The sequence below is a fragment of the Hippopotamus amphibius genome, chromosome 3, assembly GCF_030028045.1.
Source record: "Hippopotamus amphibius kiboko isolate mHipAmp2 chromosome 3, mHipAmp2.hap2, whole genome shotgun sequence".
Taxonomy (NCBI): Eukaryota; Metazoa; Chordata; class Mammalia; order Artiodactyla; family Hippopotamidae; genus Hippopotamus; species Hippopotamus amphibius.
The window spans coordinates 166,223,406-166,239,088 of record NC_080188.1 but is presented as its reverse complement, the minus strand read 5'-3'; the positions used below and the strand labels follow the sequence as shown (position 1 = coordinate 166,239,088).

General features: G+C 34.0%; 1 protein-coding gene across 7 annotated transcripts in view; it reads right to left on the bottom strand.

Moving 5' to 3' along the window:
* Positions 1–15,683, bottom strand: part of EDEM3 (ER degradation enhancing alpha-mannosidase like protein 3) — a 79,097-nt gene that overhangs the window by 22,676 nt on the left and 40,738 nt on the right. For 6 of the 7 annotated variants that reach the window (XM_057727316.1, XM_057727319.1, XM_057727320.1 and 3 more), the window contains 10 exons: positions 15,091–15,188; positions 13,366–13,491; positions 13,072–13,155; positions 11,732–11,815; positions 11,092–11,216; positions 6,226–6,391; positions 5,835–5,989; positions 4,801–4,957; positions 2,609–2,800; positions 1,146–1,311 (listed from right to left, as the gene is read on the bottom strand). In XM_057727316.1, coding sequence (XP_057583299.1) covers positions 1,146–1,311; positions 2,609–2,800; positions 4,801–4,957; positions 5,835–5,989; positions 6,226–6,391; positions 11,092–11,216; positions 11,732–11,815; positions 13,072–13,155; positions 13,366–13,491; positions 15,091–15,188 — 1,353 coding nt within the window. The remainder of the gene's footprint in view (positions 1–1,145; positions 1,312–2,608; positions 2,801–4,800; positions 4,958–5,834; positions 5,990–6,225; positions 6,392–11,091; positions 11,217–11,731; positions 11,816–13,071; positions 13,156–13,365; positions 13,492–15,090; positions 15,189–15,683) is intronic. The other variant, XM_057727317.1, reaches the window with a different exon arrangement.

Sequence of the window (15,683 nt, the reverse complement as noted above, 5' to 3'; positions counted from 1 at the left end):
ACTTTTATTTACAAAAAAAGGCAGTCAGCTGAACTTGGCTTGCAGGCTGTAGTCTGCCAACTACTGATTTAAGTTATAAGCAGAATTTCTCCTAATACTTATTTAACTAATGAAATCCATGCATTCATTAAATCAACATTGGAGTGCCCATATGTGATAGGCAAAAGGAATAGTAAATAATTTTTCACTGAAATAAATCCTACTATTTTATTTTACATCTCTTTTTATTTACCCTGAATTCAAAAAGGAAATCTATCCTAATTAGAAAGAACAAATTCAAAATGGAGTTCCCCTGTGAGACAAACTCTACAGAAGAAATAACTTCACAAACAAGATGTGACCTCAGGTTTTCCAGTTCTTTCTGAATGTAAACTCATATTTACTTAAAGCATAGAAAAATTTATATTTTCCCTGATAGTCATGATATCATATCAGTGATTTTTTTATGAAAAATAAAAAGCAAACACACTGGTTGAAATACATGGGTAAAATGATTTAAAGTTTATAATTTCGGTGGAAAAAGAGATAAAAACTTGCTAGCAACCAGTGCTTATACCCATGATATGTCAGTTATTTTAGTAAATTTTATGTATATTACCTTCAAACCTTACAACCAGCTAAAAGATATTTATTACCATTTTCACTGGAGCTAAAAAAAAAAATTCTACTGAATAAACAGATAAAGAAACTAAAGTTGGGCCAAGATGACACCACGATTTTGTGGCAGAGCCAGGAGCTACTACCCCCCACCCCCACCCCCCGCATGCATCTATGAGGAGGAATGGATATTTTCAGTGACTCCTCACTGGAGGTGGCAGGGTGTAATTCTTGCCCCTAGGGGGCTTTGCATCTCATGGGCACATTTTCTTATGCATGGGATTGGGTGTTTTTACCACTCACTCCTACCACACTTTCACACCTGGCCCCAAATACTTTTATTGGCATTAATATACAGAAACCCAAATCTAGACTTTCAAACAAGATATGATATATATATTAATTATTAAGAGAGTCATTGGATTATCTATCCATTATGCTAGCTAGTGAAGTAAAAACAACGACAAACTCTGATAAAATTCTGGAAAATGAAAGGAAAAAATCCTAAAAATGTCTTAGTCAACACAATGACACGGAGGATTACTTACCAATAACTATGCCACCGATGGCTCCAGCATTCTGGATGTTGCGTGCCTTTTCTGCAAACATGCACTGTCCTCTTTGTATCAAAGCAATTTTTCCCATCACTGCCTCAGGGTTAGTAAGCTCTGAACAACCATTGTATGGTTTACTGCTTGCAACAAATCCTCTGGTCTGGCAGAAATAAAAATAACAAAAAACCTTTTATATTCTCAAATCACTACCCAGTCATTCAAATTCAGTATCTAGAGCTTTAAAAAGACATAATTTCTTTTCTAATGATAACATATCCAACATATATTTAGCATAAATTTTTGTTTTGAACATTTTGCATATCATAGCACCCAACCAATATTTCTACTGTGCTTTGTAGTCTATAAAGCATTTTTACATAAGTTACTAAGCCTGACCTTTATAATGACTCTGAGGGAAACTGAGATTCAGCTTACATAATTTGCTCAAAATTACAATGTTAGTTAGTGGTAAAGTTGGAATCTGTAAGCCTACTCACAATATACCCATACCCACACTTAGAACAGCTGGGAAGCATTTTTAAACCATCATTGGTAACCAGAAAAATTTTTGAAAGAGGGGAAAAAACGGATTTAGTCTACATGAATCTGCAAGCATATCTTCTTCCTAGAAAAATTAAATCCACCAGAGAACTGATTTTAAAGATGTGTGTAAAGATGTTTTAAGATCCTTCTCTCTCTTAGAATGTAAACTCCATGAGGGCATAAATCTCCACTGGTTTTTGTAAACTTGATATATAGCAAATATCTAAATAGTGCCTAGAATAAGAGTTGTTGAATAAATGAATCAACTATAAACCTACATAGCTTTAAAATATACACTAGAAAAAGTTTAAATTAGGGGTAACAGAGTTCAAAAACCATTGGCTGTAGATGATCAGGATACTTGGGTTCTGGTCTAGTGGCTAGCTTTGCTGTCAGTTAGTCAGAGAGCTGAACTTGTGAACTTTGTTTTCTATATTAACACTAATAGGACAGACTAGCTTAGTGGTCTTCCAAATTTGCTCAGTGGAACCTCAGCGTCTGATGTTCTCCACAGCCACGTGTCCAGAGCACCTCTGCTTTAAGCTGTTCTCTACAGTAAGCCTCTGAGTTAGATTTTTCTTCAAAGAAAGGTTCCAATAGTTAAAAAGTCTGAAAACCATTTTTAGATGTTAAAGGCACTGAATCAGAGAACAGTATCTGCACAACATTTAAGTAAAATTCTATAACCATATTGCATACATAAATTACGACAATATTTTCAAGATATGCTTTCAATTTTAACCTACTTTAATTAAATATTAATTTATTAAATATTAGATTAAGATTTAGATAAGATTAAATATTTGCGTGTTTTAAAGAAGTTAAAACTAAGTTAGAAAAGAGACTAAGAAATTAGACAATACTTAAACAATATTTAAGTTCAATTTCAACAAGCATATTATAAGTGTACACACCTCTTTATGTTTAGAGAGATCTAGTCCAAACTGAGCTGGACCAGCAGTTAATACTACCCGGCCAAAAAATGGGTGGGAAACAATTTGTACAGCTCGAGGAGGTAGCTGCTGTTCTTTTTGTTGCTGACTTGACAATTCAATCATCTCCTGCATAAACCTCAACCCATCTTCAGCATCAATTGAACTAGCAGCCTAGGAAAGAAACAGATTAATTTTATCTTTTCTTTCTGGAAACTTTCAACTTTTTGATTTCTTAAATACTACTGCACCTTAGTCTTCTACTCTAAAATTTCTCCTTTCTGTTTCAGTCTCTACCAAATATTTATGGTTTTATTTGTTCTCAAAAATACTGCTTCTAGAAATATTTTTTGAATATAACATATATAATTCTTATTAATGTCTCTTCCACTGTTCTATGAAGCACTTTTGATAAAAATCTGAGAACTGGACTTCCACCAAATGCTCAAATGCTCTGTTTTCTCTGCTGGTTGCGCTTTTAAGAAATAAACCTCATACCTGACCCATATTCCCCGTCTTTGAAATTATGAACGACCAGATTAAATTCAAAATATAAGTATCAGGCACCTATTACATCCCAGCACTTAACTAGGCACTGGGGACATAGTCCTTTACTTTAAGAAGTCTGTATCTAGAGGAGAGAGACATGTAAAATTAGCCATTACAAAATTTCTCAAGTGGGAAAGTGGACTAGGAACACAGACAAAGGAATGATTGATTTTGTCAGTGTGTACCTGGGAAATATTTGGAATGATTCAAACTGAATCTTAATAGAGGAAAAGTTGAAGAGTGCCTGACTATATAGTAGGAAAAGGATGAATTCCTAACACCTTATAGGGAAAGTCAATGGATCTTGATAGGAGATAGAGGAGAACAAAGAAGAGTTGGGAGACAGAAATTCAAACCTATCCTGAGATTTCCAGTTTAGGTGATTTAGAGAATGATGATAGGGTTGACTGAGATGGAGAACAAAAAGACAGAGAGAGAGAGTATGCTGGGAACAGGGAGAGAGAATTAATTCAGGTTTGGACAGATTGAGATTGAGATGCAGAAATGTTTGACAGATTAAAGCTGGGTTTAAGAAGTAAAGTTCAGAATAAGGATTACATACATATATCTAAGAAATCATGTGTACAAAGATGATAGCGGAGCTTGTAGAAATAGATGACACTATTGAAGAAGAGTATAGAAAGAAAAAAATATGATCCAGATTCTTTGCTAGTGCCTACACTGAGTGCTTGTGCCAAGAAAGAAGAGCTGCAAAGGAATCTATGAAATACTGAACAGAGAATTTAGAAAGATGTGCTGGAATGCCCTGGAAGCCAAGAAAGGGGTACATTCTAAAAAGAGGCCAGTCAATAGTCACATAAAAGTTCAATCCTATGAGGATTCAGGGGCCACTGGCTGGCAACTACGTCATTGGTGATGCAAGTGAAAGCAATGTCGTGAGAGGTGTCATTCCCGCTGCTCAGGAATGAGGGCAAGTGAAACATAAGGAAGCAGACAGAAGACTCTTTAGGGAAGGATGGATGTGGCAAGAATAGAGATGAGATAGAAACCTGAGGGGAAGGTAAGGTGGGGGGAAGGTTCAATCCGAGATTAAGGAATATCTGAATATGATTCTGCTAGGTTGAAATTATTTCTCAAAATGTGGTTTTCTCAGAATTAATGTAGTAATAAGGTGGATAATTTAAAGGCCTCAGGTTATGAAAACTTTTAAAGCAAAAATCAATAAAAATTTCCCAGAGGCACATTATGTTTCCTGGGCATGGATAAATAAATGCAAATTTTGATTTCCATAATGAATAAAATACTTAGATTCAGTAGCTCTTTGGAAACTAAAATAGTGTAAAATAGAGACATAAATATTAAAACTAATTATTAGCTTTTAAGATTATGTTCTAAATAAGATAGTAGAAAGACAAAGGACTGAGAAATAGAAAACTTAGATTTGAGTCCTAAATTTGACCATATTAACATAAGCAAATTGATTTATACTACAAAGAGGCTGAATCAGATGGCTTTCCAAGATACTTCCAAGTCCTAAAATTCTGATTCTCTAACTTTAAACCATACATTTAAAGTTTTTAAAAAGCCAAACGTCATTATCTTAGTACAGCTAATAAGACCAAAATGGACAGAGATGGTAGCTAATTAGTACAGCAATGTCTTACTTGGATTGCATGTTGAACCAACTGGACTCTCCCATCTTTGAGGTGAATCAAACTCACCCCCATCTTCTTCAAGATTTCTAAATGCTCAGGGTTAGTGGCCATGAAATCTCTGGCTCTCAGAGGGGGTTTAGCTCCACTCCTGAAACTCTCCTCTCTGCTAAAAGTAATTACAGGCAAGGCTTAAAAAAACTACAAGTCAGAGTTGGGAAAAAACATAAGGCAAATAAAAATGTTAGATATTTGCAAAACTGCTAGTTTTAAACTAGTGAAAAATGGAATAATTAGAAACAGTTATTTACCTACATATAACTTGGCTTTTTAATAAGTTGTATAGCTTTCAAATATATTTTACAGTTACAAAGCTTGTATATTATCTATACGGCAGTATTAATCAACACCATGGTAACTATTTGAAGGTACAGAAGAGGCTGGCTTGGGGATTTATTACTATTTATCTCTCCCTTAAAACACAGATGTTTCTCTCAATATTTTAAAAGCAAAACAATACTTATAGCAGTGAATTATAACATTCACTTAAAAAAATTTTTTTAATTTCCTAGTAATGGCTTCTCTAACATAATTATTTAGAAAAAAATGAGCTCATTAGGCAAAAATTTTAACAACCAAGAATAAGTACCTCATCAAAAAATCAAATAAAAACACTATATTTTTCCTATACAGAAACTACAGATAAAAGGAAAAATATTTTCTACAGATACAAGATGTGGAATTATTTGGTGAAACTATTCTGTGTAAAAATGTGCTGTGGGAGTTAGAAACTACCATATGCTGCCATTATTACTTGGTTTATTGAACAAAAGATACACAGAAAATTTCCACAATAATAAAAAGACATCATCGCAGAATAAACTTTCCTAACTTTACTCACCAATAATTTTAAATTTTAATCAGTGATATAAGTACATATTTCAATATTTTTGAATGTCTTCTTGGCTGTTACATGTTCCTCACATTTTGTGCCTTTCATTAAGAATTAATTCTGATATTAACAAATATAAAATAAGACATCTTACACTCTGATGATGCCTCTAGGACAGCTCCTGTCCACCACATTTTTCAAAGGTTCACGAATGCTCTGAGCATACAATGGGTCATTAGGAAAGAGAATCTGAGTGTTTGGACAAGTCCAATCAAAATTACTGTCATCCAGTTCTGTATATTCTGAAGTCTAAAAATATAAAAGAATGTTATATAAATAAAAATAATTATCTTACTTAACATTATAGTTTGTTCAAATGAAACATTAAGTGAATATAAGTATACATAGGATGCAATAAAAGAAAACAAAATAAGAAAACATCAAGGATACTTCTCCTACCATATTTATGGATTACTTTTCACTTGGAAAAACAAACACAGGAGTAAAAAAGAGAATAAGACATTTAAGTAAAAAACATAACCTACTGTGTTCTTTTTAGAGATTCTTTGATTTGTAGTAGAGAGCCAAAGAGGTAACAGATGAGCTTCTGTTGTAAAAATGTAATCTTCTATGTCAAAAATAATGTCTTCTTTATCCGCAAACAACAAGTAAAGATATTTAAACATTTCAGCCAAGAAGAAGGAATCCATTCTAAAACAAAAGGTTACAAATAAATCGAAGAACATAAAAATATCCAGATGCTAACTATCTGAAAGCCACAGAATTGAGGTCAATAAATCTGTCTACACCAGTACAGACATCCAAAGAACTACAGAATGTATCTATCCCCTGGTGGTAATAGCCTTGACTCCAAGCATATTCCAAGGAAATGAAAAAGACCAGAGGGGCTGCCTACTACATGGTACACTAAATCTTGTCAATACTGCAAACAAGATTTTCCTATGGGCCTTCTGAGGAGAGTTTCCCATTTCTTCTACAGGGAACCAACAGCAGGGAGGTAATATCGATGAACTTTACTACTGAGAACTATATAAGAATCGTCAATTAATATTAACTGTACTGGATAAAGTAATACAATTTTGATGCAGCTCATTATGCAGCCATTTAAGTGATAGACAAGAAGGCTCTAAAAGTAATCATTTACAAAAAGTTACATGAAAAAAGTACAACACAAAATCACATGGACTATGATTATAACTTTGTAAACATTTAAATACCTGTCAAGAATGGAATATGAAGAAATAAAGGGAATTAAAAACAGATGTGATTTTACAAATGACTTAATGTTATAATGTTTTAATAAACATTTTAAAGAAAAGCTTTAATAAAATTAAAAGTGGTAGGAAAAGAGCATAGCCGTTAGATAGTTATGATAAGAAATTTAATTAAATGTGCTACCTCCCAAAGCATCCTAGCTTTCAGCAGTTACGAGACAGCCCGCATAGTTTCATAACTCTGGCCAAGCACAATTCCTGGCACACAGCAGGCACCCAACAAATGTTTATGAATGCAAGTTTAAACAGCATTACTAAAGAATGAACTGGAAGAGGCAACTGGACATAGTGGTAAAGAGCTGGGGCTTTGGAAACAGAAAAGATCTTTCAATGACTAGCTATGTGACCAAGGGGATATTATATAAGGACTGTGAGCTTCAGTTTATTCTGAAAGGACATAATAATAATACATGCCTAACAGTGGTATAAAGACTAAATGAGATGCTATAATGTCAACTATTTAGCACAGCACCTGGCATGCGTATAAGCTCAAAAATAGAGTATCATTATTTTTCCTAGACATAAATGATGCTTTATTTTGGAACAACAACTCACCTGTAATGTTTCAAAACTTTTTTGAACATTTTGGATGTTAATCACTTTAGAATAAATAAAATACTTCCCTGTCAATCTGCAATACACTTATGGATTTAACTTTTTCTGGAGGACTGACAGCTATTATCACGAGCAAATGGTAGTGTGAGAACTGTAAACTGATGTGCAAGATGTTGACTTTTGGCAAATTCCACATGTGATTATGAAACAGATGAATTGTAAACGCTTAGAAAAGAACAAAGACATGGTAAGATCACTGCAGTATGAGCTAGGTAAAGCTAGCAAGTTTGGGTATTGTATCACATAATCTATTCTGTACCTAAAAACCATAAATATATACACAAATGCAAATGCACAGGCATTAGAAATGTCTGGAAGACTGCTTACAAAATTGCCAACAGTGATTATCTTAGGATGGCAAGTTTGGAAAGTGTTGCAGGGAAGATTTTCATATTCTTTTTGCCATTTAAATTCTTTTAGTGCTCATTTTTATTAGAAAGATACAGGGACTTCCCTGGTGGTCCAGTGGCTAAAACTCTGTGCTCCCAATGCTGGGGGCCCAGGTTCAATCCCTGGTCAAGGAACCAGATCCCTCATGCATGCCACAACTGAGACCCAGTGCAGCCAAATAAATAAATAAATAAATGTTAGAAAGATACAGATATTTCTATTTTGAAAATGTGGGGGGGGGGGGGGGGCAGTGAGCAGGGAGGAGAGACACTGGTGAGCCAGACAACAGCACTGGTAGATCTGCAGGGGAAAAAGCAACCAAATGCAAAGAGCATTAGATGAAAATTTTAAGGCATACTTATCTAAACCCAGAGCACTGAAAACAGTAGTTTAGCTAATACATTAGATGACTGAGATGAGATTTAAGCCTTCTTTTGGTCTAGAAATATAGCAAAAAAACCCAACAAAATGAAATTTTGCTGGATAAGTATTAAGTTCTAAGTTTACACTTAAAAAAAAATCAGTTTCTTAACAGCAGGGTAGAGAACACCCATTTGTCAGCAAGTTATTGTTAAGTATCTGAGGTCAACTGGCCACAAGTTCACTGTGTGCTGAACATAATAAAGCTGCTGAAAAAATCTACAGCACATCTAATAACACAGCATGACGAAGATTAGTAGTTCTCAACATTTTGTTGGGCCAAATGCATCCAAGAGATACAATGCTACCTTGAGGAACAGTGAGTAGACCAAGCAGGGATTCTCAAGTGCATAGAGGGTGTAGGCCCATCAGCCCCTCAGAAAATGACCCATCTTGTGTCTGAATCCAGATGGTAACAGTGTTGTTGTGCTAATAAGCACACCTTGAATATTGTTAATTCTCAACATGATAGTTTAAGAGACACTCTATATACTGGAATACAATGAGCATGGGGCGAAGGCAGTGGTAAGAGATCCAGAAACAACATCATATAAGGAATATTCAGCAGGAGAAAAAAGAGGGATGTTAAATTTAGAAAAATGGAACTCCATCTAAACACAGTAAACCATGTCTTCCTCTGTAATTCCTCCACCTGCTACTTTTCTTTCTACTCTAGCACACATCACATGGTTGTGATTATTTCTTTACATACCTATCTTCTTCACTGACTACAAGTCACAAGAGGGCAAGGACTGATTCTAATTTATCTTTTCATCCTCTTACCCAAATGCAGTGTCTGGCATACAGCAGGAGATTAATTACTGTTCCTTGAATGAGTTGCCAGTATAGCATATAGTCAAAAGCCTATCTGCCTTGATTAGAATTAACCTTACTAACTGTGTGACCTCGGGCAAGTTCTCTAATCTCTCTGTGCCTTGGTTTCTTCATCTATAAAATGAAGATCATAATAGAAATTATACTTCAGAGTGCTGTTGTAAGCATCAGATGAATTAAACATAGAAAGTGTTTAATTAGAAGAGTGCCTGGAATGTACAAAGCAGCCAATAAATGATACAGAGAAATACACAAGCTATCTGCTTTCATTTCTTGTTGTTTTCTATATGCCTGCTTCCAGAAGCCTACCATTTATCATCATCTGTGGTCAGGGAAGGCAGTCCCAAGCCTAATTAATTTTTTTTTTTTAAGAACTTTTATTGAGATATAATTGACATACAATAAATTGCATGTATTTAAAGTGTACAATTTGTTATTTTTTTATTAGTAATGTATATATGGCAATTCCAATCTCCCAATTAATTCCCTCCCAATCCATCCCCCCCACCCCCCACTTTCTCCACTTGGTGTCCCTATGTTTGTACATCTGTGTCTCTATTTCTGCCTTACAAACCAGTTGATCTATACAATTTTTCTATATTCCACATATATGAGTTACTATATAATATTTGTTTTTCTCTGACTTACTTCACTCTGTATGACAGTCTCTAGGTCCATCCATGTCTCTACAAATGTCCCAATTTCATCCCCTTTTATGGCTGGGTAATATTCCATTGTATATATGTACCACATCTTCTTTATCCATTCATCTGTTGATGGACATTTACGTTGCTTCCATGACCTGCCAAGCCTAATTAACTATTATCTAAATACTCTGAAAGAAGGACTGAGGGACAACTCTGTGAGTAGATAATGAGTGTTGTTTTACCTGTCCCTAGTTCCTCGGCCAGAAACTCCTTTTCCTACTTTCCTTTTTCTAGTTTTCTAGTCCCGATCCTTCAGGATACAGGATGCTCCAGAAACCTTTCAGTGACTATCACATCCTAATCTGCATTTCACATGGCTTTAATATGTTTTAAATCATGAACACAATGCTTTAAAGCCTGTTTATCTGCCTGCCCCAGAGATTCAATGATAGAAAAGACATCTTTTTATCGTTAATCTTCAAAAACTAGTATAACTCCGGCACATAAGACACCTCAGTAAATATTTGTGGAACAAACATTTGCTAACCAAATGAACAAACTTCAGTGTTTATTTAGAAATGTGTTGCTATGTTCTGGACAGTTAAAATAACCCAATCAAATGATCTCGGAAGAACTGAAATGTTAATGAATATCATATTAACCAAAGCTTTTTATACCTTGAATACTACATGTCATCTACATCTACCTAGTATCCAATGGAATGGAAACTGCCGATGGTCCTCCCCAGCCCTCTAAGTCAGCAACAGAATAAGAATATACACATTAACCGTGATACTGCTTTTGAGGAATTCTTGACTGAATATGAATCATAATCTAGATCATTCATCATCATCTTGATAATTTCTAACATTTTACATAATATAAAAAACTATTAACACAGAAGAAAACCCCAACTTTCCTAATACTCCAAAGACCAAGGTTTTGATGCTTAACAATCATTTATTCATCTGTTTAAAAATCATTTGAGCACCTACTATATGCCAGGCACTATGGTAAAAACACAAACTTTTCAAACAACTTAAAATAAGCCCATTTAAGAGAGTTTAAAAAATAAGCACAATGAACTAATGTTTTCATCTTCAAATACCCTTTGTAAAACCAATAAGCTTATCTGAAATCTGACTAATAATCGTATTTTCTGTTGTTTCAGAGTTACTCTGAGGAGAGGGGAGGTTAGGAATTGTTTTACCTGTCCTCATGACTTCCAGTACGAACATCCTTCATGGCAGCAAATCCGCAAGGCACTCTAGCATATTTATTTAAATTTTCAATAAGTGTTTTCCCTACTTCAAGGTAGTAAGGATCTCCTGTAGCCTATTAAAAAGGAGAATATATGTATACATATACATAGCTTATATAGTAACGTATAACCATTCATTTATCAAATATTTACTGAGTACCTACTAGGTGCCAGGCATTGTATCAGGCACTGGAACACGTTATACAGAGCTTAATTCTGAAAATAAGCCATGGATTTGCTTTATGAATTTCTTAAATACACAACTGGAAAGCTGCACAACTGTATATCTTAGGCTTCGGATGAAATTTCTAATGCCCAGAAAGAAGGCAAGAGACCTGCTTTAGAAAGCAGCTCTAGAATATAAAATTTCTCTTTAAAGAAATGTGTAGTAAATATTTTGAAAAGGCATAAAACTTAGATGTCAGTTCTTGAATCTTTCAATAACTCCATGAACTAGATGAGTAAGAACCATGACATACCCAACCATTATAACAAGGACTTCGAAAACCCAATACTATTATTATAAGATAGTGAGTTATCCAACAGAGAATGGGGGCTAAATAGCAAAAAGAGAATTAAATTAGCTTACTTTATACAAGAAGTAGGTACTTTCTGCAAATTCTGGCCTTAAAGGATGTTGAGCCCAATGCACCCTGAAATCTGTGGTAAATGCCTACACAAAACAACATACAAATAGGCATTAAAATGTGACTTTAAAAAATAACTAGTTTTAGAATATATAGTAGTATATAAATGAGATCACAAATAACTAAAAATAGTTAAAATATTGATAATTTTCATCTATAAAATGAAAATTTTCATTGCTTAAAATCACAACTCATTTCTGTGATTTTAAGCAATGTTATTTTTACGAATTAAATGGAATTCTTTTTTAAATGATCAATAGCCAAATTTCCTTTGACTATTAGGAAGCTTAGGAAAAACTATGGCCTAAGTAATGCGACTACACAGGTCCTCCTGGTCTGCATAATTTTGTTGTCTTCTTTTTCCTTATCTCTACTTTTTTCTCTTAATTATTAAGTCTCTCACTCTCCTATTTCTATTTTAGCATATGCTCTCTTTTTTATAAGCGTCTCAAATCCTCTGTGGCTTGAAACACTTTAGGAAGTCTTCTAAATTGGTGAGATGCTCAGATATCTCACAGAGGGTAGTCAGTAAGTAGGGAAAGAATAAGGCCATACACAAATTTGGAAATTTTTAATGGTACATTTCTGGAAAGCCAAAAGGTATGCTATTAAAATCTTGCGGTATCAAGCTAGCGAGAATATTTATAACTAACATATAAAAAGCAGGGAGAATAATTCTTAAGCAGTGTGAAGAGCTAACATTTCCAAATTTCCAGGGAGCATGTGTGATCAGCAAGAGTATACTCAATGTATATTGTTTTCATAAAATAAGCTCTAGAAAATAAACAGTACAAAAGTCTCCCTAGCTGGTGGGTACGTGTAAAAGTTAGAATGAGACAATATGCAATGGCAAGGATTAGAAAAGGTTGAGAAATACCAATTTGGGATTTTTTTTAAACAGTAAATTAACAAACTGTCAGCAGTTTATCCTAAACTAGGCTTCTCTTAATACACAAGGAAAAGGAGAAACATATACAATACTGTGTAAACCAAAAATATATTAATTAGGGACTTCCCTGGCAGTCCAGTGGTTAAGACTCTGCACTCCCAATGCAGGGGGCATGGGTTTGCTCTCTGGTTGGGGAACTAAGATCCCGCATGCCGCATGATGCGGACTAAAAAACCAAAACCAACAAAAAAATCATTTAAAAATATATTAATTAAATAAATTATTTAACCAGGAAAAAAGAAGGACAAACCAACCTTGAAGATAGCATTGTCTACCTTTAAATTAGCAATCTATAGTATATGTGAATTACAATTCCAAAGATGATTTTCTTACCTCTGGTAGAAAATTGTGTTTCTTAATCACCTGATATAACATTTCATGAGTTTCAATAGCAGGTCTAATATCCCCCTTTAAGACCTAGAAACCAACAATAACAACACAATTATCCAGTAAAACATAAGTTGACTTTAATATCATTATATAAACAGAAAAATGTAGATTAATACAATTTTGAAATGTGACTCTGTTTTGGTAATTCAATTTTAGAAATCACAAATGTACTAAATTATAATCATTTTACTTTAATATTAAAAGAATTAAGAGAGTTTGGGTTTTTTTTTTTTTTACCTGCAAACCTGGAAAAAAGGCAAGCAAAGCATCCATCCAAGTTCGAGCATTCAGCATTGGCTTGTGGATGTGCACATCAAGCAGAAGAGGTGGCTGGCTTATGTACCTCATTATGGCATCATAGTGCTAAAGAAGATCACAATATGTGTTCATGAAAGTAGATGAAAAAAATGTACAATTCTAAACACAGCATATCATTAAATAGCACTTGAAGAAATGAAACCCAAATTTACATATGAATAAATTTACTAAGTAACTGCTAATTAACTATGTAAATAGTTAAATTCCTTTAGATGGAAATCTTTCTAAAATATGCTATATATACTCCCCTGTGTCCTTAAACTGTGATGCATAACACTAAAAACTATAGATAAAATGGGACCTTCTGAAGGGTCTAGACCTGAATAGGACTGTGGCTCAAGGATGCTCTTGGGTCCTCTTGAAATGTAGTTACAGGCTTCTATATCACAGAATAAGTTTCAATTTCCCCTTTGTCTATGAAGTTTGGTCCCTAGGCACCTAACATAACATTCTGGCACTTATCACTACCTAAGCTAATGTATCTCTTCACTGTTGCCACTCTTATGGTCCACTACCTCTGTCTTTCATGGTCTTAAAAACTCTTTTCCCCTTTTATCTTCTCCTAGATAGTTCTCAGCCTTCACAACAACAGGTTGAGCTGTTAGTGTCAATGAATGATAACAAGGCAATAAAAATATAGTATCTGTCCTCATGTACCTCAAGAAAATCTTGTTATAATCTAATAAATGATATATGTAATACTGTTTCTAAAAGTATTCAACTGATGACTTATTAGGATTTTTATTAGGTTTTTTTCCCTAACTCATCAATTATTTATTAACTATTATTGAGTACCTGCTAGATCTTAAAGCACTGTTCTATTCACTTCATATGCATTAGCTTATTTAATCCGCCCAATAAGTAGTACTAGTATTCCCATTTTGTGGATAAGGAACAGAAGAATATATCTAAGTTACTTGCCCAAAGTCACAAAACCAGTGGTACAACCAGAATTTAAACCCAGACAGGACAACTCCCATACTTTTAACCACTATATTGTACTATCTCACACTAATGTGGGTAAACTCATGGGTGGGCAAAGAAACGGTAAATTATTTTGAAAAGAATGCAGTGACACAGCTGATGAGTTTACTGTAATTAATTTCAGTCTGTTTTAATTACAGACAAAGGTGATTCAATAGGGTTCAATAATCTCCCCCTTCTCCCTTTTATGTCTACGAGTCTGATCCATACTTAAGACTTACAGACCTGCTTTTGAAATGAATACTTACTGGTTTGTTCAAGTCTCCAAAGCCCTGCACACCTGGTGTGGTCAAGGACTAGGCCAAAATTCCAAACTATTCCAAAAAGAATTAGAATCCAAAGGAGAAAGCTAACTAGTAACTTATCTCAATAAATTCTCTTCCCTGTATAAAAGATCAGGTGAAACTCAAATCTACATATTTTATTACTAGAAAATCTTGAAAACGTCTGATGATAGATGAAAATAAAACTACTTTGTAAACTAGTTTTTGAAATGTATGTAGCTTTTTACTCCATCCCTGTCTAACACCATCAGAGAATACACCAAAAAACTACTACACATTTAAAATAATTTTTCAGAATGTCACCTAGATGACTGAGTTTCTATCAAAATCTGGCAAATCAAAGTGGCTCTAAAATTAACTCAAAATTGGAACTTACTGTATTAAATCTTTCCAGAAAGCTGTCATCTCCAAGCAAGACATAGGCTTTCAATAGATATTCATAATATGAATCAATCCCTGCTCCAACTCCACTATCTATAGAAAATACATATAAATGTGATTTTTTTATTAAACAAGTCTTAAAAATTCTTTACAGAATACAAGCAAAATCAGTCTAAACATGAAACTGTTAAAAGTAAAAATTACACATTTACAGAAATATTAAACTTACTATATGAATAATAGTTCCTTTGCTGATAATAGTTTGTATGTTAAAAATAAAATCCTGCTTTGCAAAATTGGCTACAGAAGTCTTATTTAAAAGCAGGAGATACTAGTTTTAAGCATTTTTTTAAAGCTTATTTTCTTTTTTTTCCCGTAGGCAGTATGTGTTTTACTTCAGATTAAAGCTTATTTTCTTAATGAGGAACTTCAAAGAGGAAGCACTGGCAGGTATTATTATGCAATTACTGGATCCTTAATCAGTTAAACATCAACCTTTACAGTTATAATAGATATGAAAACAACACTGCTGCTGTTTGGAGGTGACAATTCTAATTGCTGAAGTGAGCACAACTGCTGGCTTCTTCC